General features: G+C 55.6%; 2 protein-coding genes across 2 annotated transcripts in view; both read left to right on the top strand.

Moving 5' to 3' along the window:
* Positions 1-3,445: 3,445 nt before the first annotated feature.
* On the top strand, positions 3,446-15,014 carry UQCRC1 (ubiquinol-cytochrome c reductase core protein 1). The gene is given in 13 exon segments (NM_001040119.2): positions 3,446-3,527; positions 3,790-3,930; positions 7,567-7,653; positions 8,931-9,060; positions 9,279-9,477; positions 10,069-10,148; positions 12,551-12,666; positions 12,893-13,036; positions 13,171-13,331; positions 13,456-13,541; positions 13,872-13,960; positions 14,312-14,387; positions 14,830-15,014. Coding segments are annotated over 13 exon segments (1,443 nt in total). The 5' UTR covers positions 3,446-3,458; the 3' UTR covers positions 14,895-15,014.
* A 3,685-nt stretch (positions 15,015-18,699) lies between these two features.
* Positions 18,700-26,360, top strand: part of COL7A1 (collagen type VII alpha 1 chain) — a 31,801-nt gene continuing 24,140 nt past the window's right edge. The window contains exons 1-21 of the mRNA XM_077992568.1: positions 18,700-18,920; positions 19,447-19,627; positions 20,294-20,453; positions 20,541-20,634; positions 20,727-20,888; positions 21,005-21,168; positions 21,244-21,373; positions 21,476-21,592; positions 21,695-21,841; positions 21,929-22,045; positions 22,121-22,270; positions 22,351-22,479; positions 23,100-23,243; positions 23,332-23,457; positions 23,560-23,703; positions 24,204-24,323; positions 24,453-24,596; positions 24,928-25,053; positions 25,135-25,281; positions 25,536-25,658; positions 25,996-26,142. Coding sequence (XP_077848694.1) covers positions 18,836-18,920; positions 19,447-19,627; positions 20,294-20,453; positions 20,541-20,634; positions 20,727-20,888; positions 21,005-21,168; positions 21,244-21,373; positions 21,476-21,592; positions 21,695-21,841; positions 21,929-22,045; positions 22,121-22,270; positions 22,351-22,479; positions 23,100-23,243; positions 23,332-23,457; positions 23,560-23,703; positions 24,204-24,323; positions 24,453-24,596; positions 24,928-25,053; positions 25,135-25,281; positions 25,536-25,658; positions 25,996-26,142 — 2,857 coding nt within the window. The 5' untranslated portion in view covers positions 18,700-18,835. The remainder of the gene's footprint in view (positions 18,921-19,446; positions 19,628-20,293; positions 20,454-20,540; positions 20,635-20,726; positions 20,889-21,004; positions 21,169-21,243; positions 21,374-21,475; positions 21,593-21,694; positions 21,842-21,928; positions 22,046-22,120; positions 22,271-22,350; positions 22,480-23,099; positions 23,244-23,331; positions 23,458-23,559; positions 23,704-24,203; positions 24,324-24,452; positions 24,597-24,927; positions 25,054-25,134; positions 25,282-25,535; positions 25,659-25,995; positions 26,143-26,360) is intronic.

Raw genomic sequence — 26,360 nt, 5'->3', positions numbered from 1 at the left:
AAAGAGAGAGAAGGAAGGGAGGAAGGGAGGAAGGGAGGAAGGAAGTAAGGAAGGAAGGAAGGAAGTAAAATCCTGTCTCTACAAAAAATATACAAGTTAGCTGGGTATGATAGTGAGCACCTGTGGTCCCAGCTACTCAGGAGCCTGAGGTAAAAGGATCACTTGGCTCACGCCTGTAATCCCAGCACTTTGGGAGGCCGAGGCGGGCGGATCACGAGGTCAGGAGATCGAGACAATCCTGGCTAACACGGTGAAACCCCATCTCTACTAAAAATACAAAAAATTAGCCGGGCGTGGTGGTGCGCGCCTGTAGTCCCAGCTACTCAGAGGCTGAGGCAGGAGAATGGCGTGAACCCGGGAGGCGGAGCTTGCAGTGAGCCGAGATTGCGCCACTGCACTCCAGCCTGGGTGACAGAGCGAGACTCCGTCTCAAAAAAAAAAAAAAAAAAAAAGGATCACTTGAGCCGGGGCATGGTGGCGTGTGGCATCCCAGCTACTTGGGAGGCTGAGGCAGGAGAATTGCTTGAATCCAGGAAGCGGAGGTTGCAGTGAGCCAAGATTGTGCTACTGCACTTCAGCCTGGGTGACAGAGCGAGACTCCGTCAAAAATTAGCCATATTGGCATGTGCCTGCAGTTCCAGCTACTTGGGAGGCCGAGGCAGGAGAATTGCTTGGCTTGAACTTGGGAGGTGGAGGTTGGAGTGAGCAGAGATCATGCCACTGCACTCCAGCCTGGATGACACAATGAGATGCTGTCTCAAAAAAGAAAGAAAAATAATAGAGATCCTAAGACTGAAAGAATTAACTCTTTGTAGCAATAAGATACCAAAGTATAAACAAGACCTAAGGCCATGCCAGGCAAGAGTTAAGCCATTCACCAAAGAATAAACTATGTTCTAACTGCTGCAAGGTATTTCTTTTTTTCCAGCAGCTAAACAAGCACTGGCCTTGAGATGAGCAATACGGAAACAATTGCAGTTCATCCATCACCAGACACTGACCCCATTCCCTGTTCCACAAGCCGTTAACTATAGCTTTGATTGGACAAGAGACTGATTTTAGTGATTTTTTTCCTGATAAGAGACCACTGAGCAGGGACTGGCTTTAGTTGGTTTATGGAACCTGTGCAGTGAGTGCTTTTGTATCCTTGCTTCATATTTTGACATATGGAGCTAATTGTATTTCTTTTGGTGGTGGTGGTGGTGGTGGTGGTGGTGGTGGTGGTGGTGGTGGTGTTTGAGACGGAGTCTCCCTCTGTAGCCCAGGCTGGAGTGCAGTGGTGCGATCTCGGCTTACTGCAACCTCCGCCTCCCGGGTTCAAGTGATTCTCCTGCCTCAGCTTCCCAAGTATCTGGGATTATAGGCACATGCCACCATGCCTGGCTGATTTTTTGTATTTTTAGTAGAGATGGGTTTTCACCGTGTTAGCCAGGATGGTCTCAATCTTCTGACATTGTGATCCACCCACCTCGGCCTCCTAAAGTGTTGGGATTACAGGTGTGAGACACCGTGTCCAGCTGAAGATGTATGTTTAGCCAAGCCATTCGACATACAGCTCCTGCCCAAATCCCTCCTCTTTTGAGAGGTCTGTCTCTGGTTTCGACCAGAGGCCCACTTCCCAGACTGCAGGTCGCAACCTTTTATAAGAAATGAAGTCAGCCTGGTACGGTGGCTCACGACTGTAATCCCAGAACTTTGGGAGGCTGAGACAGGAGGATCACTTGAGCCCAGGAGTTCAAGATCATCCTGGACAACATAGTGAGACCCCTGTCTCTACAAAAAATTTAAAAAATTAGCTGGGTGTAGTGTGCGAGCCTGTGGTCATCATGGTGCCTGGCATGATTTTTATAAAGATAGTTTTATTTTAAGTATAAGAGTAGTTTTTGGGTAAGGCATGGTGGCTCACCCCTGTAATCCTAGCATGTTGAGAGGCTGAGGCGGGTGGATTGCCTGAGGCTAGGAGTTCAATACCAGCCTGGCCAACATGGTAGAAAATGCAATGATCCTAGCCCTTGCCTCTTCCTATACTTAAGATACTCTCCGACAGGATTAATGATTACACTTCTGTGACCTATAAACAGATGTACTCTCACACCCAAACCTTGATGAGACTTTGCTCTAATGTAACTTCTGAGCACATATGTAATTTCTGAGCACATGGAAAGCCGCCACCACTAGTGTATAAGCTGTGTCGGAAACGCTGCTTTGGAGCAATCTGGCAGAAACTCCCTGAAAGGCTTTCCTGGGTTGTAATTCACAGTAAGACTTCTGAATAGAACTAACTTTAAATATTTAAAAGCTTGATTTTTTTTTTTTTCATTAGTTGACATAACAAAGCATACCTTAGAATTTTTTTTTTTGAGACGTAGTTTCGCTCTTGTTGCCCAGGCTGGAAATGGCGCGATCTTGGGCAAACAACCTCAGCCTCCCGGATTCAAGTGATTCTCCTGCCTCAGCCTCCCGAGTAGCTAGGATTATAAGCATGCGCCACCACGCCCAGCTAATTTTGTGTTTTTAGTAGAGATGGGGTTTCTCCATGTTGGTCAGGCTGGTCTTAAGCTCCTGACAGGTGATCCGCCCGACTCGGCCTCCCAAAGTGCTGGGATTACAGGCCTGACCCACCGCGCCCAGCTAGAATTCTTTTTCCTCTTACAGGAAAGGAAAAGTTTCACTATGTTGGCCAGGCTGGTCTCCAACTCCTGGCCTCAAGTGATCCACGTGCCTCGGCCTCCCAGTGTTGGGATTACAGGCGTGAGCCACCGCGCCCGGTCTCTACTTAATTCTTTTAAAGAGAAAACTGGCAGGGCGCAAACCTGGCCAACATGGAGAAACCTTGTCTCTTAAAGATACAACAATTAGCCGGGCGTAATCCCAGCTACTCGGGAGGCTGAGGCAGAATTGCTTGAACCCGGGAGGCGGAGGCTGCAGTGGGCTGAGATCGCGCCACTGCACTCCAGCCTGGGCGACAGAGCGAGACCGTCTCAGAAAATAAAAAATAAATAAATAAAGAGAAAAAAAACTGACTTTCAGCACCGCCTTGTGGTCCCAGGTAAGTTTCCACTCTGGTACTTCAGCCCTGGGCTCGAACCTGCGGACACGCTGCGGCTGCAACGCCCCACCCGCCAGACCTCTACTCGGAGTACGCAGCGCGGCTGGTGAGAAACATTGTGCACTCTGACTTCCACGCGTGGAACGGGGAGATGGACCGCACGGCGGGCAAACCTGCTCGGGCTGATGGACGGCAGGCGGACTGTGTGCGAAGGCACGGGCGGCGGCACTGATAGAGCCAGCCAGCCAGCCAGGCAGCCAGCCAAAGCCAGGCCAGCACAACTGACGGTCCCGGATCCCGCCAGGAGGCGGCCGAGCGCCAACTTTACGATACTGCGCCTGCGCCGCGACCGCCAACGCGCCTACTCTACGCTTGCGCGGCGCAACTTAGAGCCGACTAGAGCTGGAAGATGGCGGCGTCCGTGGTCTGCCGGGCTGCTACCTCCGGGGCACAAGTGCTATTGCGCGCCCGCCGCTCGGTAAGGTGGTGGCGAGAGCGCGGGGCTTCAGGGGACAGGGCTTCGGGAAGCGGACGGGTGTGGGCTGTTAGCAGTGGCAGGTCGAGGTGGGGAGGACGCGGGGTCAGGGCTGTGGGAAGGTCATGGAGGAGGGCGGGGGAAGGTACCTCGCCGCTGGCCTAGGGGCGGGGGCGGGGAGGGGGACTGGCATCCTCCTGAGCACCTGGGAGGTGGTGAGCGATTCCCCAACAGAGTCCTCACTCGCAGCTGTTCCCTTCCACAGCCGACCCTGCTGCGGACGCCAGCCTTGCGGAGTACGGCAACCTTCGCTCAGGCGCTCCAGTTCGTGCCGGAGACGCAGGTTAGCCTGCTGGACAACGGCCTGCGTGTGGCCTCCGAGCAGTCCTCTCAGCCCACTTGCACGGTGAGCTGGGGACGCCACTGGGGAGAGGGCCTCCAGATTAGGCCTGCCATCTTTTCTCAGGTTGGGGTGTGACCTTGGGCTCGGGTCTTCCCGTTTATGGTTTGGATTCGGACTCAGGATCACTCACCCCAAGAATGGCCCCATTCGCGACCCTAGCCACGCCTTGGCTTCACGGGACAATCTTCACTATAAGCCAACATTGTTTAGCATATAATGCCCGTCAAGTAGGCGGCCAAATTCTTTTCCAGCCTTTTGTTAAGGAGCCCATGTAAGAGAAGTGATCACGTCTCCTCTTACAATGCGGAAAATGGGATTCAGACACCTTAGGTGACTTGCAGGCGTCCAGGTCTGTCACCCTCATTATGCCCAAGCTCATAATCTCCAGGCTAGACCACAAATGCATTTTAGGAAGAAATTAATTTTAACAGTACAATGAAATGTGTGATTTTCCAAAAAATACAAATTCTCAAAATTGACTCAAGGATAGAAATCTTGACTCACAAATAGATATATGAATAGGTGAGAAGATTCCCAAGAAATAATTATCTCCTCCTCCCTTCAGTCCCCATCCCCCAGCTCCAGGGCCAGATGTTTTTATTGACACATCCTTTTAGTTTTCCAGAAACAATGTCCTGCGATTTAAATTATTACTAAGCATAGGAAAAGGTGGCCTGCAACTTCCTTGTTATATGGCACCTGTTGTAGTAAAGAATGCTATATTACATGAACTTCAAAATGTCCTAGATTGTAAGGAGCCGTCTGTGTTCCAGTGCAGAGAATCTTAAGAATCTTGCCAATTTTGATAAAAGGGTGCTGTAGATTGTAAAATGCCTCTTGCATTCCAAGATGTTAGATGTGAAATACATGTTCATCTAAGATTGTGTGACTTATGATATATGCATTGACATCTCTTAGGAAAGCAAATATTACTTTATGTTCTCACTTATCAGTGGGAGCTAAGAAATATGTACATACAGATGTAGAAAGTGGAATGGTGGACAGTGAAGACTTGGAAAGATGAAAGGGTGGATAATGATTGCAGTGAGCCAAGATCGTGCCACTGTACTCCAGCCTGAGTGACAGAGTGAGAGTCCATCTCAAAAAAAAAAAAAGAAGAAATTACTTAATGGGTACAAGGTGTGTTATTCTGGTGATGGATAACGTAAAAGCCCTGATTTGACTACTTGTGCTTTTTTTTTTTTTTTTTTTTTGGAGACAGAGTTTCGCTCTTGTTACACAGGCTGGTGTGCAATGGTGCAGTCTCAGCTCACTGCAACCTCCATCTCCCGGGTTCAAGTGATTCTCCTGCCTCAACCTCCTGAGTAACTGGGATTACAGGCATGTGCCACCGTGCCCGGCTAATTTTTTGTATTTTTAGTAGAGATGGGGTTTCTCCACGTTGGTCAGGCTGGTCTTGAACTCCGTTGACTACTTGTGCATTCTGTGCATGTAACGACATCGCACTTGTGTGCGGGGCACAGTGGCTAACACAGGTAATTCCAGGGCTTTGAGAGGCCAAAGCAGGAGGATCAATTGAGCCCAGGAATACGAGGTTGCAGTGAGCCATGATTACTCTGGCCTGGGTGACAGAGCAAGGCCCTCTGTCTTTAAAAAAAAAAAAAAAAAAAAAAAATGGAGTTTTGGGTGTGGATAGAAACTTTTAAAAATTGCGCTTGTACCCCATAAATTTATACAATTAAAAAAAAGTCTTGGCGCAGTGGCTCATGCCTGTAGTTCTAGCACTTTGGGAGACCGAGGCAGGTGGATCATGAGGTCAAGAGATTAAGACCATCCTGGCCAACGTGGTGAAACCCCACCTCTACTAAAAATACAAAAATTAGCTGGGCGTGGTGGCACACACCTATAGTCCCAGCTACTCGTAAGGCTGAAGCAGGAGAATCGCTTGAACCCAGGAAGCAGAGGTTGAGTGAGCTGACATCAGGCCACTGCACTCCAGCCTCGTGACCGAGTGAGACTCCATGTCAAAACAAAAAAAATGGCCGAGCGCGGTGGCTCATGCCTGTAATCCCAGCACTTTGGGAGGCTGAGGCGGGTGGGTCACAAGGTCAGGAGATCGAGAGCATCCTGGCTAACATGGTGAAACCCAATCTCTACTAAAAATACAAAAAATTAGCCGGGTGTGGTGGCAGGCGCCTATAGTCCCAGCTACTCGGGAGGCTGAGGCAGGAGAATGGCGTGAACCCGGGAGTGAGCCGAGATCACGCCATTGCACTCCAGCCTGGGTGACAGAGTGAGACTCCGTCTCAAAAAAGAAAAGTATCTTAGGAAAGTAGATGTGAAAAACTTAAATCAGCTGTGAACAAATACTAAATTGAAAGACTAGACCATGTGACCAGGTGGGGTGAGTGGTACATGTTTCTGTTTCTTTTTCTTTTTCTTCTTTCTTTTTTTTTTTTTTTTGAGATGGAGTCTCTGTCTCACCCAGGCTGGAGTGCAGTGGCACAGTCTGGACTCACTACAACCTCTGCCTCCCGGGCTCAAGCGATTCTTCTGCGTCAGCCTCCCAAGTAGCTGGGACTACAGGCATGTGCCACCATGCTCAACTAATTTTTGTATTTGTAGTAGAGACAGGGTTTCACCATGTTGGCCAGGCTGGTCTCAAACTCCTGACCTCGTGATCCACCCGCCTTGGCCTCCCAAAGTGCTGGGATTACAGGTATAAGGCACCACGCCTGGCCTGTGGTGCACGTTTCACAGCAACCAGGAGGCTGTCAAGAAAATTAATATTATCGGCCGGGCGCGGTGGCTCAAGCCTGTAATCCCAGCACTTTGGGAGGCCGAGGCGGGTGGATCACAAGGTCAGGAGATCGAGACTATCCTGGCTAACATGGTGAAACCCCGTCTCTACTAAAAATACAAAAAACTAGCCGGGCGTGGTGGCGGGCGCCTGTAGTCTCAGCTACTTGGGAGGCTGAGGTGGGAGAATGGCGTGAACCCGGGAGGCGGAGCTTGCAGTGAGCCGAGATCACGCCACTGCACTCCAGCCTGGGAGACACAGCGAGACTCTGTCTCAAAAAAAAAAAAAAAAAGAAAGAAAATTAATATTATCTTATTGGGTGCCAGGGCAGCACTGGGCAGTGTTTGGTGTCCAGATCTGATTAAAAACGACAACAAAATGGTGTTATAGGAACAATATTTAGTGTGATAAAATATACAGTCTAAACCAATAGTCCCTTCCTTAATGATGAAAGGATCAAATCATTGCCAGAACAAAGGCAGCGTGTAATTTTTAGAAAGGAAAAAATAAGTAGTTGTTTGCAAATGATGTGTTGTATGCCTAGACAAAAACAAATAATTAACTGAAAAGTGAGAGTGAATTTAAGGATTTTGTATGCTGGTGAGACCAGGTAAATGTGCACAGTTAGAAGTGTCCCTGGGGGTCCTTGATAGCCAATCAGGAGAGCAATGATGCAGTGTGACTAGTCATTCGGCTGGCCCTCTGTTTGCCAGGCGTGACTGTATCTCCAAGCACAGGGGTCCTGCTGGGGCAGTTCTCCCTGACTCCAGGATTCATGAGTCCCTGCCTGGGGCTTGTACTGAGTCACTCAGGTGGGGTGTGAGTAGGGGGCTGGGGAGTGGTTTGTTTGTAACCTTTGTTGGTGGCTTCTTGTCCAGGTGGGAGTGTGGATTGATGTTGGCAGCCGTTTTGAGACTGAGAAGAACAATGGGGCAGGCTACTTTTTGGAGCATCTGGCTTTCAAGGTGAGGCTCTTGAAGTCTGTCTCCTCTGGACTTAGGGCTGCCTGTTGTCCCTCCTGAGGATGAAGGTCAGAAAAAAATAGCCTGATTAGGCCGGGCGCGGTGGCTCAAGCCTGTAATCCCAGCACTTTGGGAGGCCGAGGCGGGTGGATCACGAGGTCAGGAGATCGAGACTATCCTGGCTAACATGGTGAAACCCCGTCTCTACTAAAAATACAAAAAACTAGCCGGGCGTGGTGGCGGGCGCCTGTAGTCTCAGCTACTTGGGAGGCTGAGGCGGGAGAATGGCGTGAACCCGGGAGGCGGAGCTTGCAGTGAGCCGAGATCACGCCACTGCACTCCAGCCTGGGAGACACAGCGAGACTCCGTCTCAAAAAAAAAAAGAAAAAAGAAAAAATAGCCTGATTATGGGCCTCAGTGGCGGGGCGGATGTCTGGCCAGCCTTCCTAAAAGGAACCACATGAGCTTAACGTCTCCTGAGTAGGCAGGTATCTGATGAGCCCCTGCATGAGGCCCTCAGAGCCAAGAAGACCCAAGGAACCACAGGAACCCCACTTTTCACCAGAGAAGCCAGGCCTGTGTTATGTGCATGCATACAGGAGACCTGTGGAACACACATAGATATGCACGTGCATTGTAACAAACCCACAGACATGGACGTACATGCTTGCTTATGAAATGTTCTGCTGTGGTGGAATACCTGGGCATCCCTTGGTTGGGGTGGGCAGGGCCATGGAGCTCTAATGGGCAACCCAGCCAGCTGCAATGTCACGGGTATGTGTGCAGTATTAACCAAGAGAGAGCACCACTGTTCTCCACACATAGGACTAGGATTGGGTCCCACAGAGGTGGCCACTAGCATGTATAAACAGACACATACAGTCATGGGAATGGCATGGGAGGAGTGGGTTGTATCACTTGAACACAGGTGTGGGCTTACCTGACCATGGCTGTCAATAAGAAGGGGGAGGTGTACTGGTAATGACCCCACTGCTTGTTGGTAAGGTGTTACAGGAGCTTTAGGAAACACTTGGTCTGGCCATGCCCTTCTGTCCTCACCCTGGTTATCTCTATTCTGTTGGCCCATGATGCCATGGCCTTGGTCACCACAAGGCCTGCTTAGTACTTGGTAAACACAGACTCTGGGATCTGTGTCCCCAGAGTCTATGCTGAGGGAGGTACCTGTGGACCAGTGGTCCTGCTGGATCTTTAGCCTCTGAGGACAGGGTTCTTGGGCTCCTGTGTGGCTTCTGATTGGTCTGGTTGATATCTGATTCCAGGGAACAAAGAATCGGCCTGGCAGTGCCCTGGAGAAGGAGGTGGAGAGCATGGGGGCCCATCTTAATGCCTACAGCACCCGGGAACACACAGCTTACTACATCAAGGCGCTGTCCAAGGATCTGCCAAAAGGTAACACCTGGAGGAAGAGGTGGGGCAGAGGGCAGGGGAGCAGAGGACAGCTACCCAGGAGTCCCTGGCTGACCACAGAATCCTATTACCCTTAGCGTATGGCTTTGCAGCTGGGCAACTAGGTGTGGGCAGCAGGAGATGCCAGGCCTGGGGATTTTGTGCTGTCATTGGTCTCCAGTGGTCCACCTGGCACCTAAACATGTCCTCCTTGCATCTAGTTGTGGAGCTCTTGGGTGACATTGTGCAGAACTGTAGTCTGGAAGACTCACAGATCGAGAAGGAACGTGATGTGATCCTGCGGGAGATGCAGGAGAATGACGCATCTATGCGAGACGTGGTCTTTGACTACCTGCATGCCACAGCATTCCAGGGCACACCTCTAGCCCAGGCTGTGGAGGGGCCCAGTGAGAATGTCAGGTGAGAGTTGGCTGGGCTTGTGGTGGGATGCTTGCCCCATTCTCGCCTGGCCAGACCCTTTCCAGGTCACATTTTTAGTTGGCTAACTGTCTGTCGGGGTTATTTTCCTGAGTCATGCGATTGGAGACAGTTTCTATATCCATGTGGTCCAGTGAGTCTTTTTTAATGGCTTTGTGGGCTTCACTTGAGTTTTGGGCTTTGTTTTAAGGTATGTTTTGGTGCATGTCCTGACAGTCCAAGGGCGGGGTGTCTGGGTGTCCCCTCCATGTGGTCTCTTGTCTCCTTTGGTGATGGCTCTGGGAGCTTTGATACTGCCCTTTGAGAGTCCCACAGTGTTGGCTCACACATTCTCAGAGAAGACTATGAGCCTGTCCTGAGGTCAGGCATGAGGCAAGGGCAGACGAGGGTTGCCCTCTGGGCCTTGGAGGGGTGGGTGGCAGAGATGGGGAAAGGGGGTCGGGGGTGTGCTAGGGCCCACTCTTTGGAGAAACCATGCCTCTCCTAGTCTGCCTCCTCCGTCCCATTCACGCACACACCCCAACTCACTCCAGTGTGGTAGAGGTGCTGACACACTGGCCATATGTCTTGTAGGAAGCTGTCTCGTGCAGACTTGACCGAGTACTTCAGCACTCATTACAAGGCCCCTCGAATGGTGCTGGCAGCAGCTGGAGGTGAGTGATGGATTCACTGAAGTGGGGTCCTAGCCTTGGTTATCAAAGCCAAGGTCCTGGTTCCCACCATAGGGGACGTTCCACCCCAGGGGACCCTGCTCCCACCCTAACCTTGAGGGGAATGACCTTCCGCCTGTGCTGTCTGAGGTGGGATAGGAGTCTACCCTGCTGCCACCACTGGGACTGGTTAAACAGGATGCTGTCCCTCTGGTACAGGTCTGTCTTAGCCCCACCTAGTCCTAGGATACTGAGTTTATGGGCTGGTAGGGGATGTAAGCCCCTGGCCTTGTTCCTTGTGGCCTTGCCCTTGGGAGAGCCAGCCATTAGTTGTGTATTGATGCATGCCTGATAACAGACCAAGAAGTGCCTTGAAAGGAAGGCACAGAGGGGTCGGGGAGATTTCACTGGGGCCTCAGAGTTGTAGGTTGGGGGAGGGGCTTTTTAAAGCACCTGTAGTTTGAACAGAAGCCTGAAAGGTGGTGAGTGTTACTTAGGTGGTATGGGGAACTGAGCACAGGGGAAGAGCATGTCATGGTCTGAGGTTTGCTCTGCTGCTGTGTGGGGTCACAGTGCAGGCAGGCTAGCTAGAGAGGGGCTGTGGTAGGGACTGGGCAGGAGATGGCAGGAGCAAGGGGGAGCAGTAAATGTACTCCAGGTGGTTTTATAGATGGAACCTGGTTGGGGTCTGGACATGGGTAAGGAACTGAGGTTAAGATGCTTCCCATCTTGGCTGGGCGTGGTGGCTCACGCCTGTAATCCTAGCACTTTGGGAGGCCGAGGTAGGTTAATCACTTGAGGTCAGGAGTTCGAGACCAGCCTAGCCAACATGGCAAAACCCTGTCTCTAGTAAAAGTACAAAAATTAGCCAGGCGTGGTGGCAGGCACCTATAATCCCAGCTACTCGGAAGGCTGAGGCAGGAGAATCGCTTGAACCCGGGGGGCGGAGGTTGCAGTGAGCTGAGATTGTGCCACTGCACTCTGGCCTGGGCAACAGAATGAGACTCCATCTCAAAAAAAAAAAAAAAAAAAGCTTCCCAGCTGAGCTGACTTTGGCAGCTGAGTATGCATAAAAGACCAATAGGATGAACATGACCGGGGCTTTGGAGCTGAGGAACCTGGGGGTAACAGCAGTCTGACATGTCTGTCAGACTAGCAGGGCTTGAGCTCACGGAAGGAATAAAAGGCCAACACAGGGCAGGATGCAGGGGCTCACGCCTGTAATCCCAGCACTTTTTGGGAGGCCGAGGCAGGCGGATCACGAGGTCAAGAGATTGAGACCATCCTGGCTAACACGGTGAAACCCCGTCTCTACTAAAAATACAAAAAAATTAGCCGGGCATGGTAGCCGGCGCCTGTAGTCCCAGCTACTTGGGAGGCTGAGCCAGGAGAATGGCATGAACCTGGGAGGTGGAGCTTGCAGGGAGCCGAGATCGTGCCACTGCACTCCAGTCTGGGCGACAGAGCGAGACTCCGTCTCAAAAAAACAAAAAACAAAAACAAAAAAAAAATAGGCCAACACAGGCCGGGTGGAGTGGCTCACGCCTGTAATCCCAGCACTTTGGGAGGCTGAGGTGGGCGGATCACGAGGTCAGGAGATCGAGACCATCCTGGCTAACACAGTGAAACCCTGCCTCTACTGAAAATACAAAAAAATTAGACAGGCATGGTGTCGGGCATCTATAGTCCCAGTTACTTGGGAGGCTGAGGCAGGAGAATAGCGTGAACCCGGGAGGCGGAGCTTGCAGTGAGCTGAGATCGCGTCACTGTGCTCCAGCCTGGGCAACAGAGCGAGACTCCGTCTTGGGGGGGAAAAAAAAGGCCAGCGTAACTGGTGGCACCACAGAGTCCTCTTGTGGAGGTGAGGAGGCCAGATCCAAGGAGTCCTAGGGTATACGTTTGTAACATTATTTGCAAATGTCCCCAGCTCTCAGGGGACCCCAGACCTTATCACAGCCCTGTAATAGCACCTCTTTCTGCCCCCTCACTTGCCACCCCCTGCCGGGCCAGCAGCCAGAAATACTTGAGGGAGAGCTAGAGGGAAAAGGCAGGCCAGGTGGCTTTGTACCCAGGAGTACCAGTCTTGTCCTTGATATAGGTGGAATGCACCTTCTCAAGTGAGAACCCACACTTACATCACATGGCAGCCCGTGTTGAAGTTCTGAGCACTGCTGCTCTTCTAGGACTGAGGCCGTGGGAGCTATCTGGCCCTGAGGTGTCTGTCCTGTCCACAAGGCAGGGTCTGTCTGAGGAGGACCTTCTTTCCTCACCCTGTTCTAATGTCACATACTCCTGGTTTCTCCCACTAAGACAGGACATGGGGGTCCTCCGCCTGTCTGTGAACTCCCCTGCACCCTGTGCTTTGGGCCCTGGCTGGTCAGTAATGCCACTGTCTGTCTCAGCAGGAGTGGAGCACCAGCAACTGTTAGACCTTGCCCAGAAGCACCTTGGTGACATCCCTTGGACATACGCAGAGGACACTGTGCCTGCTCTTACTCCGTGCCGCTTCACTGGCAGTGAGGTGTGCTGCCTGTTGGGCCGGGGTAGTGCTCAGCTGGGGGCCTGTGGGAGGACCCCCATGTGCATGGTTATCCTGGTGACTCCAGAGATACCTCAGCAGTTGGGAAGGGGTTCTCTGGCTTCTGCGTCACAGGCACACATGGTCACACACACGTACACCCTCTACCCACCTTTTCTGTTCCCCCGGCAGTCTGGCTGTCCCTCAACCTTGTCATATACTGTTTCAGATCCGCCACCGTGACGATGCTCTACCTTTTGCTCATGTGGCCATTGCAGTAGAGGGTCCTGGCTGGGCCAGCCCGGACAATGTGGCCTTGCAAGTGGCCAATGCCATCATCGGCCACTATGATTGCACTTACGGTGGTGGCGTGGTGAGTGCCAGAGTGAGCATGGTACCTCACCTTCAGGGAAGAGAGGGTGCTGGGGCTGTGTGCTTCTGTGCGTGGGGGTCACAGTATGGGTTGAAGACAAGAGGGTGGGTGCTGACCACCTATCCCCCTGGCAGCACCTGTCCAGCCCACTGGCTTCAGGTGCCGTGGCCAACAAGCTATGCCAGAGTTTCCAGACCTTCAGCATCTGCTATGCAGACACGGGTTTGCTGGGTGCACACTTTGTCTGTGACCGAATGAAAATCGATGACATGATGTTCGTCCTGCAAGGGCAGTGGTAAGTGGCAGCCTGGTACTCCTAGGTGGGATGGCGGCTTTAACCAGTGCAGTGGGAGGCTGAGAGAGGACACATTGGCTCAAAGTGAACACCACCCACCCACCCCCGCCCCCTCCGACTTTAGGATGCGCCTGTGTACCAGTGCCACGGAGAGTGAGGTGGCCCGGGGCAAAAACATCCTCAGAAATGCCCTGGTATCTCATCTAGATGGTGAGTCCTGCAGCTCAGTGGGGAGGGATAGAGTGCATCTTGCCAGCGACAGCCCCAAGGTGGCCACCACTCCTAACTAACCAAAGTTAGAAAGGAAAACTTTGAAGACCACACTGTGCCCCATCACCCCACCCTTGGAGATGCAGGCAGGTGTGGGACAGGTCCACAGCCCATCGCTGCCATAATAGGTGACCACAGAAGAGAGGGCTGTGATCTGGGTCAGCATGAGGTCAGGGAGGTCCTTGTCAACCTTAGGCTGGAAGTTGTTTGTGTACCTGTGGGTCCAGGATTGGGCTGGGTGGACTTCTGAGCCCTCCCCCATCCTTAAAGGCACTACTCCTGTGTGTGAGGACATTGGTCGCAGCCTCCTGACCTATGGCCGCCGCATCCCCCTGGCTGAATGGGAAAGCCGGATTGCGGTAACATGGGCCCCTGGGAGAGGTTCTGGAATCTTGACCTGACAGACACCTGGAGGTGCAGCGTTGGGGCCTGGCACAGCAGAGCCTGCTCCTATAGGCATCCCTGGTGTCCTAGGCAGCTGTCACCTGCAGGGATAGCATAGTGGGAGGGCAGGGCAGAGGTGCTGATGGCTGTGGAGATGGGTGCGGCCCATGGAAGTCTATAGCAGGGATCCCTTCCGCCTTTCCCCTTTTGGGTTGGGGACAGCTGCATGCTGCCTGTGGGAGATCTCAGCTAGTTGGATGATGCTGACTGGCTGAGGTGGTGGCCAGGTGCCTGTTAGCTAGTATGTCCTCTGCCTCACCCTGCAGGAGGTGGATGCCAGTGTGGTGCGTGAGATCTGCTCCAAGTACATCTATGACCAGTGCCCAGCGGTGGCTGGATATGGTAAGTGGCCTAGGGGATCTGCTCTTTGTTTATTTCCTCAGGCCATTCTCTTGGCCTCGCCTTCCACCTCTGCTCCCCCACTGCTGCTCAGCTTACAGAGCAGCCAGTTAAGGCCCCAAGCAGCTCTCCCAAGTCCCCTGGCTGCCAGGGAGTTCTTGCTCAGAAAACCTGTCCCGGCAGTTCCTTGACTGCCTGCCAGGGTGCCTCCATCAATACCCTGCACCCGTCAGGTAACGGGCACCTCCATGTGGGGTGGGGCTTCAAGGGCCAGAACATGAAGGGACAGGCTCAGCACCCCTGGGGGAATGTTCTCTTCCCTCTTTCCACTCAAAGCCTGTCTTGTGCTGCTCTAGGCAGCAGCTCCGAACTGGGTGCGGCGCAGGGCCAGGTGTCCCTGTGCAGGCCAGGTACCCCACCCTGACGCTCCACCCTATCCCCACAGGCCCCATTGAGCAGCTCCCAGACTACAACCGGATCCGTAGCGGCATGTTCTGGCTGCGCTTCTAGGCGGGAAGCCTGTGTAAACAAGAGAGCTGGGCTGGGGCTCGTGGTCCCCCCACCACAAACACAGCACTCCGGCTCCTCTAACCTGTGCCGCAGGTGACCACCAATAAAATCTTCTGCTGAGAAATGTGTCGTCCCTCTTTTGGCATTGACATGGAGTCCATGGGGCAGTAGATGGGGAGCAAGGACTTCCCTCTAGTTCTGCAGCTCCTGGATCCTCCTGCCTTCCCACAGGCTGATGTGTCCTCAGCCAGGGGCAAGCATGGGGGCTGCAGCAGAGGCCGGAAGTCTTTGATGCCTGCAGGGAGCTGAGCCCAGATGTTTCCACTCAGCCACTTAGGGGATGTTCCTCAGCCAGCCGGTCCCAAGAGTGGGCTATGGGAGTCCATAGGAAGTGTAAACCCAGCCTTTGCCCCTGTAGGAGTCAGCCTGGAATCCCTGGGGGCTCAGGTGGGAAACCCCTCACTGTGGACCTTGTGCCAGGTCACCCCCTGGTGGTCTCTAGTTTGCTGGGGTGGACCAGAGGGGCCAAGGGGTATCTCCAAGGATGCCTCTTGCGTGTGTTTACTCTGGATTCTGGGAGGAGGATAGCCTGGGGCATAGTGTTCCCATTTGGTTTCTAACTGCTGCCTGGACAAGCAGGGCAAGAATCCTTTGCCTCCGCTGACTCAGGCTCCAAGAATAGCCCTGAGCTCAGTGGGGCCCAAGCCCCCTCCTTCAACTACATCTGTCCCAGGCAAGTCCAGAGCTGCTGCCCTGACAATCCCCTCCCCATTTTCCTGAGGCTGCCAGGACCCGGTACAGCTCTTAGCTACCTAGTCCCTCTGTTATCTCTTTGGATTCTGGTCCCCATGGTGGGTGGGCAGGTAGGCCGTTCCTCCTTCACCCCCCAGTGCTTCCACAATCAGGTTCTCTGGGATCCCAGGGGGAAGTTGAAAGTGAGGGGCCCAGTTTTCCTTTGAGGAAGTCACTGCCTGGCAATCACAAGCAGGGTGCTGGGACAAGGTCGTTTAGAAGAGGGCTGTTGAGAAGTCCCCCCGGCATCCTAGCTTGGAAGTAGCCCAAGGAACCCTTGTACCGTTCTCACCCTGCCCCAGTGCCTTTCCTTCACCATTGGGTGCCATAAGTTGTCAATTCGGAGACATTTGTTAAGCACCTTCTATGGTCCGGGACCAGGGCATTGCACAGATCATTCTACTTTGTGAACCGCTGGAGAGAAGATGCTGGGCAGCGCAGAACCCTGACAGGCCCAACCCTGGGTGCTCGTGGAGATGCAACACCCAGGCAGGGGAACAAGTGCCAAGTCTGTTGCCAAGTTTGAGCTCCTGGAGGATGGGGCTTCATCTGTAAGCCCAGCCTGGCCCTTAGAGACTACAGGTGTGCTGGTCACGAGAGCTTGAGCTGCTGGGAGTGGTCTGGTTCTAAGGGACCTTGCATACCAAACCAGGGACTCTGGTCTTTACCCTGGAGCCATGCTGGGGAGGTGTGTGGAGGTTACCATGAAGAGAAGTGACTTGGTCAGCATTGAGATTCAGCATGGGGACTCTCGGGCCACATTTCTGTATCAGTCCTGGTGAGCTGTGCTGTGGCAGAGCAGAGGTCATGGCCACACAAGAGCTGGAGCCAGCTGCAGGGGACACAAAGAGGACTACATTCCCAGCAGGGCTGGGAGACGCAGGGGCAGGAGTGGATTGGAGGAGGGTAATCTTCCATAGTCCAGTGAGGAGTTTGGTGGTGTCTAGGGCACAGTGGGATGTGTGGGGCTGGCACCTGATAAAGAGGCCCTGGTTGGAAACAGATGGGGAGAGGTAGTGACTGAGGCCAGGGAAGGAAATGTTCAGGGAAGCTTGGGAGGGAGAAAGATGTGCTCTGGGGGCTCCACTGCCCTGATGGGATTGCAGACAGGTACTGGCCTCTGGGGCTGTGCCCTAGGCTGTGTGCCTCCCAGGAGGCCAGAGCCGGGGCCTCAGAGGGCCACATTCCTGCTCATAAGCCTCATAGGAGCTCCAGACATGTAGTCATTCCAACCTTACTCCTACCTTCCCAACAGCCTCTCCCAGCACCCTTTGAGAGACCCTCTCACAGCAACCTGTCCTTTCTTTTGGGGGCACCTCAATTCTGATGAGGTTTGCCTGAGCACCCACCCTCCCAGCTGGGCCTCCTGTCTCCCCTAAGGCTGGCCCACGTGTGCACATATGTCTGTACTGTACTGTCTGTGCCACTGGCCTGCTCTCGCCCGCCCTGGCTCTGCAGGAGGAAGTGACAGTCTTAGTGGGAAGGGGCTGCTTGTGTGATGAGAACATATGTGGTTCTCTGCAGCCCTCACCTGGAGCACACCTTGCAGGGATGGGGGGTCCTGGGACATGGTTGAGGAGACTCTGACCTTGGAATAAGGTTCTAGGCCCCATGGGGTCACAGCACTGTGCCCCAGGATAGTTTCGGGGGTCAGTAATAAGGAATAGCCCCAGCCTTCCTTGGGCAATAGGAAAGCAGGCAGCATGGATGGTCTTCACTGCCTCCAGCTCTGGCCACACCGGAGTCCTCAGGCTGTGGGGCTGGGCATATTAGAAGGGGCCCAGCAGCCTTGGTGAGTATAGATGTGCTTTCTGGGCTGCCCAGAGTTATTCAGGATTAGCAGAAAAAAAGGGGGAGCAGGACCCAGATGGAGGCCTGCCCTTCTTAGGGGTGCCTGTCTGCCTTAGTGTCACCCATCTAACGAAGAGATACGCATATACAAAGTCCCACCTCCTTGGGACAGTGGCCCTGGTCTGGTGTATTGGGGGACTGTCCACAGCCTCAGAAGCCAAGCTGGAGGAGGGTGGGAAGTCAGCCTGGGTAAGGGGAGAGGAGTAAGGTAGCGGGCAGTTATGAAGCCAGAAGCTACAGGTACCATGAGGGCAATGAGGAAAGGAGGAAGGGGCCCAAGGAGACCTCGGCCTGGTGGGGGAGATGGGTGGCAGGGACCTGCAAGAAAAGTAGATGGAATGAGGGGATGCCTATGGGTGAGGACATGTAGGTAGGGGGACCCGGCCTGAGGCATGGAGGGCTGGATTCCTGGATTCCTGAGAGATGAGCTGTCACTGTGGGTGGTCCCGCTCTCCACAGATGGGCGGCCCCCTCCCTTCAGGCACAGCTGGATTGCATCTGCCTGGGACATGGTAGAGGGTGTGGGACACTGGGACATATGCATAAGCATGACACAGGTTCTCTCCTCCTTCTGGCTTATCCCCTACAAAGACAGGGTGAGTTACTTGGATCTAGGCCAAGGGGACCTTGGTTTCCCTAAGACAGGCCCAGAGTCACTCATTTGCCAGGGCTTCTCTCCTGTCAAGGAGATTGGGGTGGGGCTCAGGAGGCCCACCAGACAGATGGCTGAATCACAGGAGTGGCCGGCGGGACCCATGGCCTGAGGGCTTGTCTGGGCACCCCCACCGGATTGGTGGTGAGTCATCCTCAGCTGCAGCCCCCACCCCCCACGGCGCTGCTGCCTTGTGGCTCTGCAGGAACCTGTCCACTCCTCAGCCTGGTCACTGTGATTGACCTAAAGCAGCCAAGACCTGTGACCTTAGATGGAGTTAGGGGTACTCCCTCAGCATCTGTCCATGGAGAACCTTCTGGGAAATTCCCAGAAGCCAAGGGGGGTCGGTGGGTTTGTAGTTAAGTGCGTCATATCGTTTGTCTGGGGGAGGGGTGGTGGGGGCGGCGACCTCTCAGGGATGTGGGTGAGGGCGGGTGCCTGGGTCCCCGCCTGCCGCTCCGCCCCCCGAGATCAGGGACTTTTCTCTGCTCTGCCCGCGGGACTGCAGCGGCGGCGGCGGGAGCGGGCGGACGCGCAGGCAAGACCAGGACTCGGGCTGGAGGGGCGCTGGGCTCGGACCCGCCAAGGCCGCAGGGGAGCAAGGGGCAGAGGCGGGGGTCCTAGCTGACTGCTTCTACCGACTAGGATGAGGCTGCGACTTCTGGTGGCCGCGCTCTGCGCCGGGATCCTGGCAGGGGCGCCCCGAGTGCGAGCCCAGCACAGGGAGAGAGGTGGGCACCGCAAGGGAGGACCCGGCCCGGGGCACTGCACCGTGTCACCCTCCGCTCCACTCGGCCTTCATCCCCGACACCCCCCCGCCCACAACCCAGCCAACTCCGCGACTCCCCGAGGATTCCTCCTAATTCTGGGACTCCCCGAACCCTCCGCGGTCGGTGCTGGGTTCCCTAAACTGCCTCCTATCCTGTTCCGACTCAAATTCTGGCTCCCTGGATGCACGCGGGGTCCCCTGCCTTATGTCAATCGGCGCCGGCCCCTAGAGGCTGACCTCAGTCCCAAGTCCACACCCGTGCTGGCGACTCTCCCTCCCCCGCACACCCCAACCCCCCGCGGGAGTCTGCTCTGGGACCCACCCAGCTCGACTCCCTCCAAGGCCCCCAGGCTCAGGCCGACTCGGCCCTGGTTTGCATAAGATGAGGCCTACTCTCCCCACCATCCCAAGTCCCAGCGAGGCCACCGTGCGGGGAGGCGGGTGGTTGGCCTCCCAGAAGAGGCCCTGATCTCTTCTGCCCGCCCCAGTGACCTGCACGCGCCTTTACGCCGCTGACATTGTGTTCTTACTGGATGGCTCCTCATCCATTGGCCGCAGCAATTTCCGCGAGGTCCGCAGCTTTCTCGAAGGGCTGGTGCTGCCTTTCTCTGGAGCAGCCAGTGCACAGGGTGTGCGCTTTGCCACAGTGCAGTACAGTGATGACCCACGGTGAGTAGCGGCCCTGGGGGCTGGGGACCCCGGGATCCCACCAAGACCCCTTCCCCAGGAAGGGAGGAGACCCCGGAAACCTCAGACCGGGTCTTTCCGGAAACAAGTTTTGGGGAACCTAGAGACCCCCTAGCCAGGACCTCCTCTGGAGACAGAGATAAGGATTCCCTAGGTAGAACCTTCATGCCCTGAAGCACCTCCAGGCTATTGCAAGACAGGAAGGTGCAAGACAGGCTGTGTTTTCTGAGCTGGAGATGGGGAGCCCAGGAGGGGCCCCCCATGCCTGTTGGACTCTTCATGTTCTAGCCCCTTAACCCCTGCAGCCGTTCACCAGAGGTGCTCCATCTGGCCAGCATCCACTTTCCTACATCTGGACCCCTCCTCCTGCAATTATTTAATTAAGCAGCATCTTGTTTCCCACAGACTGTGAGCCCCTAAGGGCTCCTTCAGGCCTGCCCAGGCCCAGCTGCAGATGGTGCACAAAGGAGCCCCTGGGGAGTTTGTTAACCTGGGGGTTCCAGAGGAAAGTGGATGTGGAGAATCACAGAATGAAGGGACCTCTCAAGAGAGCCTGATACCCATAACCCTCACCCTAGAGGCCTCCTCAAGGCCAGGGCCAGAAGAGATCCTGAGTCCTAGCCTGTTGCCACCCCTACCCTCCAACAGGACAGAGTTCAGCCTGGATGCACTTGGCTCTGGGGGTGATGTGATCCGCGCCATCCGTGAGCTCAGCTACAAAGGGGGCAACACTCGCACAGGGGCTGCAATTCTCCATGTGGCTGACCGTGTCTTCCTGCCCCAGCTGGCCCGACCTGGTGTCCCCAAGGTGATCCTTACCCCTTCCATGCCTCCCAAGATGACCCCAAATTAAGTGTTCAGAGGAGCCGTGATTTGACCCCTGCACCTGTCCCAGGTCTGCATCCTGATCACAGATGGGAAGTCCCAGGACCTGGTGGACACAGCTGCCCAAAAGCTGAAGGGGCAGGGGGTCAAGCTGTTTGCTGTGGGTAAGGACCGAGCAGGGATGACAGGTCAGCTGGGGAGTGGGAGCGGTCAGAGAGCATGTGGGTGACTGAGTCCTGACTGGTTGTCACTTCAGGGATCAAGAATGCCGACCCTGAGGAGCTGAAGCGAGTTGCCTCACAGCCCACCAGTGAGTTCTTCTTCTTCGTCAATGACTTCAGCATCTTGAGGACACTACTCCCCCTCGTTTCCCGGAGAGTGTGCACAACTGCTGGTGGCATGCCTGTGACCCGGCCTCGTGAGTTCCTGCCTACATGGTGTGCCCCGACCTAGACCCTGGACCCTAACCCCAACTCTGCACCACACATGCCCACCCCAGTCCTCCTGCCTGATCCCCTGATCCCCCATTCCCAGTGGATGACTCAACCTCTGCTCCACGAGACCTGGTGCTGTCTGAGCCAAGCAGCCAATCCTTGAGAGTACAGTGGACAGCGGCCAGTGGCCCTGTGACTGGCTACAAGGTCCAGTATACTCCTCTGACGGGGCTGGGACAGCCACTGCCGAGCGAGCGGCAGGAGGTAGGATGTCAGGAGTGATAAGTGGTGGCTGGGGACTTGGCTGGGCAAGATAAAGTGACCTCTGGCCCTGGGCAGGTGAACATCCCAGCTGGTGAGACCAGCGTGTGGCTGCAGGGTCTCCGGCCACTGACTGAGTACCAAGTGACTGTGGTTGCCCTCTACGCCAACAGCATCGGGGAGGCAGTGAGCGGGACAGCTCGGACCAGTGAGCAATTCTGCCAGCCTCTGACCCCATTCACCTAACTCCCCACCCCAGTACCCCCTCCCACTCCTGACTCCATGAATCCCTGGTGGGACTCTCCCCCAGCTGCCCTGGAGGGGCCGGAACTGACCATCCAGAATACCACAGCCCACAGCCTCCTGGTGGCCTGGCGGAGTGTGTCAGGTGCCACTGGCTACCGTGTGACATGGCGGGTCCTCAGTGGTGAGTGAGAGATGTGGGCTGAGGGGAGTCCCTGCACCTCAGACAAAACTGTAGAGTCCTGTGTCTGCAAGGCTCACTGGCCTTTTGGTGCCCCCCATGCAGGTGGGCCCACACAGCAGCAGGAGCTGGGCCCTGGGCAAGGTTCAGTGTTGCTGCACGACTTGGAGCCTGGCACAGACTATGAGGTGACCATAAGCACTCTGTTTGGCCATAGTGTGGGGCCCACCGCTTCCCTGACGGCTCGCACTGGTGAGAAGGCTGGGCACTTTCGTCAGGCTGGGACGGGCAGGCAGGGCAAGGACCGGAGGCCACTGACATCCCATGTGCCCTGGGCAGACACTTCTGTTGAGCAGACCCTACGCCCGGTCATCCTGGGCCCCACATCCATCCTCCTTTCCTGGAACTTGGTGCCTGAGGCCCGTGGCTACCGGTTGGAATGGCGGCGTGAGACTGGTCAGTGTGGGGGAAGGGACGGACAGGCAAGGGTCAGGGCATGGCGTCAGCTGGCCTGACCCTGTCATCTTGCAGGCTTGGAGCCACCACAGAAGGTGGTGCTGCCCTCTGATGTGACCCGCTACCAGTTGGATGGGCTGCAGCCGGGCACAGAGTACCGCCTCACACTCTACACTCTGCTGGAGGGCCGCGAGGTGGCCACCCCTGCAACCGTGGTTCCCACTGGTGAGGGCTCTGTGGGCTGGGCCAGTGAGTGGGGGAGGTGTCGGAGCCCCAGGCTGCCTCTATGCTGTGCTCTCCAACAGGACCAGAGCTGCCTGTGGGCCCTGTGATGGACCTGCAAGCCACCGAGCTGCCCGGGCAGCGGGTGCGAGTGTCCTGGAGCCCAGTCCCTGGTGCCACCCAGTACCGCATCATTGTGCGCAGCACCCAGGGTAAGGTGGACACAACCAGCACCCCCACCACACACACTGAAGTTCCAGCCTCTCCTTCCACACCTGGGTCCCTATAGTCTCCTCCCTGTCTCCTTATCCATCTGCTTCCCAGGATGGCACTGAGCCCTGAAGTGTCACAGGGTGTGTCTGCCCCTACCCTGCCCCAGCCGATCTCCTCCCTGCCCCACACCCCTGTCCATGGCTTGCGACTCTGCACAGCCACAAACTCAGTCACCTGCCTTTCTGTGACCCTAGTGGTGACCACTGTACACCAACCTCTCATTGCATGTCCCCATCCAGCACCGACTTCTGCCATCCCACGTCAGTGTCTATCAACAGCTCATCAGTTCTCACTGCAGTCCACTGGCTCCTGTCATCCTACATGCCAGCATCCCACGGACCCCTGTCCTCCAGTGTCCCTGACCATCACTGGCCCCTTTCATCCTATGTCCTTGTCTTGCATTCACTTTTTTCAACCATATCCCATCTCTCTGGTCCCCACCACCCCACATCCCCACCTCCATGGCCCTTCTTGCTGTGTGTCCCTGTCCATCACTGCCATCGTCCCACATCCCTGTCTCTTTTTGACCCCTGCCCACCTACGCTGACTTCTCTCTTAGGGGTTGAGCGGATCCTGATGCTTCCCGGGAGTCAGACAGCGTTCGACTTGGATGACGTTCAGGCTGGGCTTAGCTACACTGTGCGGGTGTCTGCTCGAGTGGGTTCCCGTGAGGGCAGTGCCAGTGTCCTCACTGTCCGCCGGGGTGAGCACTACAGGAAGCTTGTGGAGGACAGCTGTCTGCCTCACTCTGGTCCTGGTTCTGACCTCTGACCTCTGTGTTTAACCCCTAGAGCCGGAAACCCCACTTGCTGTTCCAGGGCTGCGGGTTGTGGTGTCAGATGCTACGAGAGTGAGGGTGGCCTGGGGACCCGTCCCTCGAGCCAGTGGATTTCGGATTAGCTGGAGCACAGGCAGTGGTCAGTGTGGGGTGTGTGGGGGGACTGCTGAAGGGACCAATGAGGGTATGGGGGCCGGAGGGGACAGGCAGGAGCCATGCCAGCATTTCCCTCTGACCTCAGGTCCAGAGTCCAGCCAGACACTGCCCCCAGACTCTACTGTCACAGACATCACAGGGTTGCAGCCTGGAACCGCCTACCAGGTGGCTGTGTCTGTACTTCGAGGGAGAGAGGAGGGCCCCGCTGCGGTCATCGTGGCTCGAACAGGTCAGGGCCTACCCCTGTCCCTTGACTCTCTGCCTCCATTGCTCTTTCAGACCCCCATGCCTTCCCTTGCAGACCCTTGCTACTCCCCAGAACTCCTGCCTCCCCCTTCAGATTCCTACTCCCTCCTCCCTCAGAGACTCTGCTTCCCCTTCAGTTTCAGCTGTCTCCCCTTAAGCCCTTCCCATCTTCAGATTCCCCCGCTTCTCCCCTAAGACTCCCACAATCTTTGCCCTCAAATTTCCACCACCTCAGCCCTCAGACCCCCACCCCTTTTTTGCTGGACCCAAATCTCCTCTGAGATTTACACTTTCTCCTCCATCAGACCCCCTCACTGCCTCCTAAAACCTCCATCTCCCCACTTCTCCACTGGACCTATTCACCATCTCCTCTATCAGATCCCTGTCTTCTGTTAGACTCTCATCGCCTTCCACTATCAGTATCAGATAGCCCCACTCCTTCCTGCCTGCTCCAACAGACTCCCCATTGCCTCTCCTCACTAGACCCACTGGGCCCAGTGAGGACCGTCCATGTGACTCAGGCCAGCAGCTCATCTGTCACCATTACCTGGACCAGGGTTCCTGGCGCCACAGGATACAGGGTTTCCTGGCACTCAGCCCACGGTGGGGACTGGGGTTTGGGAGGGGGCAGGTCAGGGTGGAATGGGGGCTGGGGGTTTATTGGGGGTCCAGGTGGGGCTCTGGGGGACAGAGTTTGACTAGCCCTGGAGTTGCCTCCGTCCCTGCTCCTAGGCCCAGAGAAATCCCAGTTGGTTTCTGGGGAGGCCACGGTGGCTGAGCTGGACGGGCTGGAGCCAGATACTGAGTATACGGTGCATGTAAGGGCCCATGTGGCTGGTGTGGATGGGCCCCCTGCCTCTGTGGTTGTCAGGACTGGTGAGTGGACCCTAACCAGCTGCTAGCCACACCGAAATAGCTACCCTGCCCTGCTGTGTATTCCTGATTGCCCAGCTGCCTCCACGCCCCTGCTTAGTGACTGTCCTATCCACACTGACCCACCCCGCACTGATTAAGTGTCCACCCACGGTGACTTCCTGGTGGCCCCACACTGCCCACCCCAAGGCACTGACCTCCTCCTTCTCAGGGCTGCCTACAGTGACCTGTCCATACTAACCTCACACTGACTTTCAGATTACCCCCGTGTCAACCATGCCTGCACTACCACTCTGTTCTCTGCCAGACCCCTTTACCTTGCCTCTGTCCCCAGCCCCTGAGCCTGTGGGCCGTGTGTCAAGGCTGCAAATCCTCAATGCTTCCAGCGACGTTCTGCGGATCACCTGGGTAGGGGTCACTGGGGCCACAGCTTACAGACTGGCCTGGGGCCGAAGTGAAGGTATGGCTCCCTGATGCCACCCCTATCCTTCCTGGCTGGGACTGCCCACCCCTAACCATTGCTCTATGCCCACCTGGCCAGGTGGCCCCATGAGACACCAGATACTCCCAGGAAACACAGACTCTGCAGAGATCCGGGGTCTCGAAGGTGGAGTCAGCTACTCAGTGCGAGTGACTGCACTTGTCGGGGACCGCGAGGGCACACCTGTCTCCATTGTCGTCACCACGCGTAGGCAGAGCATGAGCTGGAGAGCCTCGGGATGGGTGGTGTGGATGGTTTGGGGATCGGGGCTTGTGCTCCAGATTGGAGAAAGGACCAGGATTGGTAGTGAGCCTTTGGGGGCGGGGTCTGAGAGGAGGGAAGGTGAAGCCCGGGATAGGCAGAGGGGCTGGCTGGGTGGGGTGCGTGTGCCAGGGTGGGCCTGGGATTGGCACAGGGGCCATTGGGGCAGAGCCTCCCTGATTCCTGAGCTTTCTCTCCAGCGCCTGAGGCTCCACCAGCCCTGGGGACGCTTCACGTGGTACAGCGCGGGGAGCACTCGCTGAGGCTGCGCTGGGAGCCGGTGCCCGGAGTGCAGGGCTTCCTTCTGCGCTGGCAACCAGAGGGTGAGGGGTGTCCCTGGGAGGGGGTTAGGAACCAATGGGGGCAAAGCTGTGGCAGATGCTGCAAGGTAGGTGAGGACAGTGACAGTGAGTGGGGTCTGTCATTGGGGGTCTGTGAGATCAGTGACAGTAGGTAAGATCAGTCAATGAAGTGGGCAGGATCAATGAGTTCATGGAGGGTCAGTCTGGCAAGGTCCATAAAGTGGGCAGAGTCAGTGAGGATGAGGAAGTCAGGAGGGTGGACCCAGTTAACAGAGCCAGTGAGGTGGGTGGGCCCTTTAATGCCTCCAGGTGTCACTCTCCCACATGCTCTTGGCCCCCACCCTCACGCCTGCCCCAGGTGGCCAAGAACAGTCCCGGGTCCTGGGGCCCGAGCTCAACAGCTATCACCTGGACGGGCTGGAGCCAGCCACACAGTACCGCGTGAGGCTGAGTGTCCTAGGGCCGGCTGGAGAAGGGCCCTCTGCAGACATGACTGTGCGCACTGGTAAGCCTGCCTCACCTTGGCGTGCTCCTCCCCTACTGATGACCCACCCTGGCTTCCTGCACCCCGATTCTGAGTGACTCCTCCTGTACCCCCACCCCTCACCCTCTGACCCTGGGTGACCCCAGCATGACCTCTCATGACGCTTCAATAAGACAAACCCGACCCAGGATCTCAGATCTCTCTCCCCTCTGGGTTCTCAGGACTCAACCTCTGATCCT

Source organism: Macaca mulatta, chromosome 2 (genome assembly GCF_049350105.2).
Source record: "Macaca mulatta isolate MMU2019108-1 chromosome 2, T2T-MMU8v2.0, whole genome shotgun sequence".
Taxonomy (NCBI): domain Eukaryota; kingdom Metazoa; phylum Chordata; class Mammalia; order Primates; family Cercopithecidae; genus Macaca; species Macaca mulatta.
This window is presented reverse-complemented; position numbering and strand designations above follow the sequence as displayed.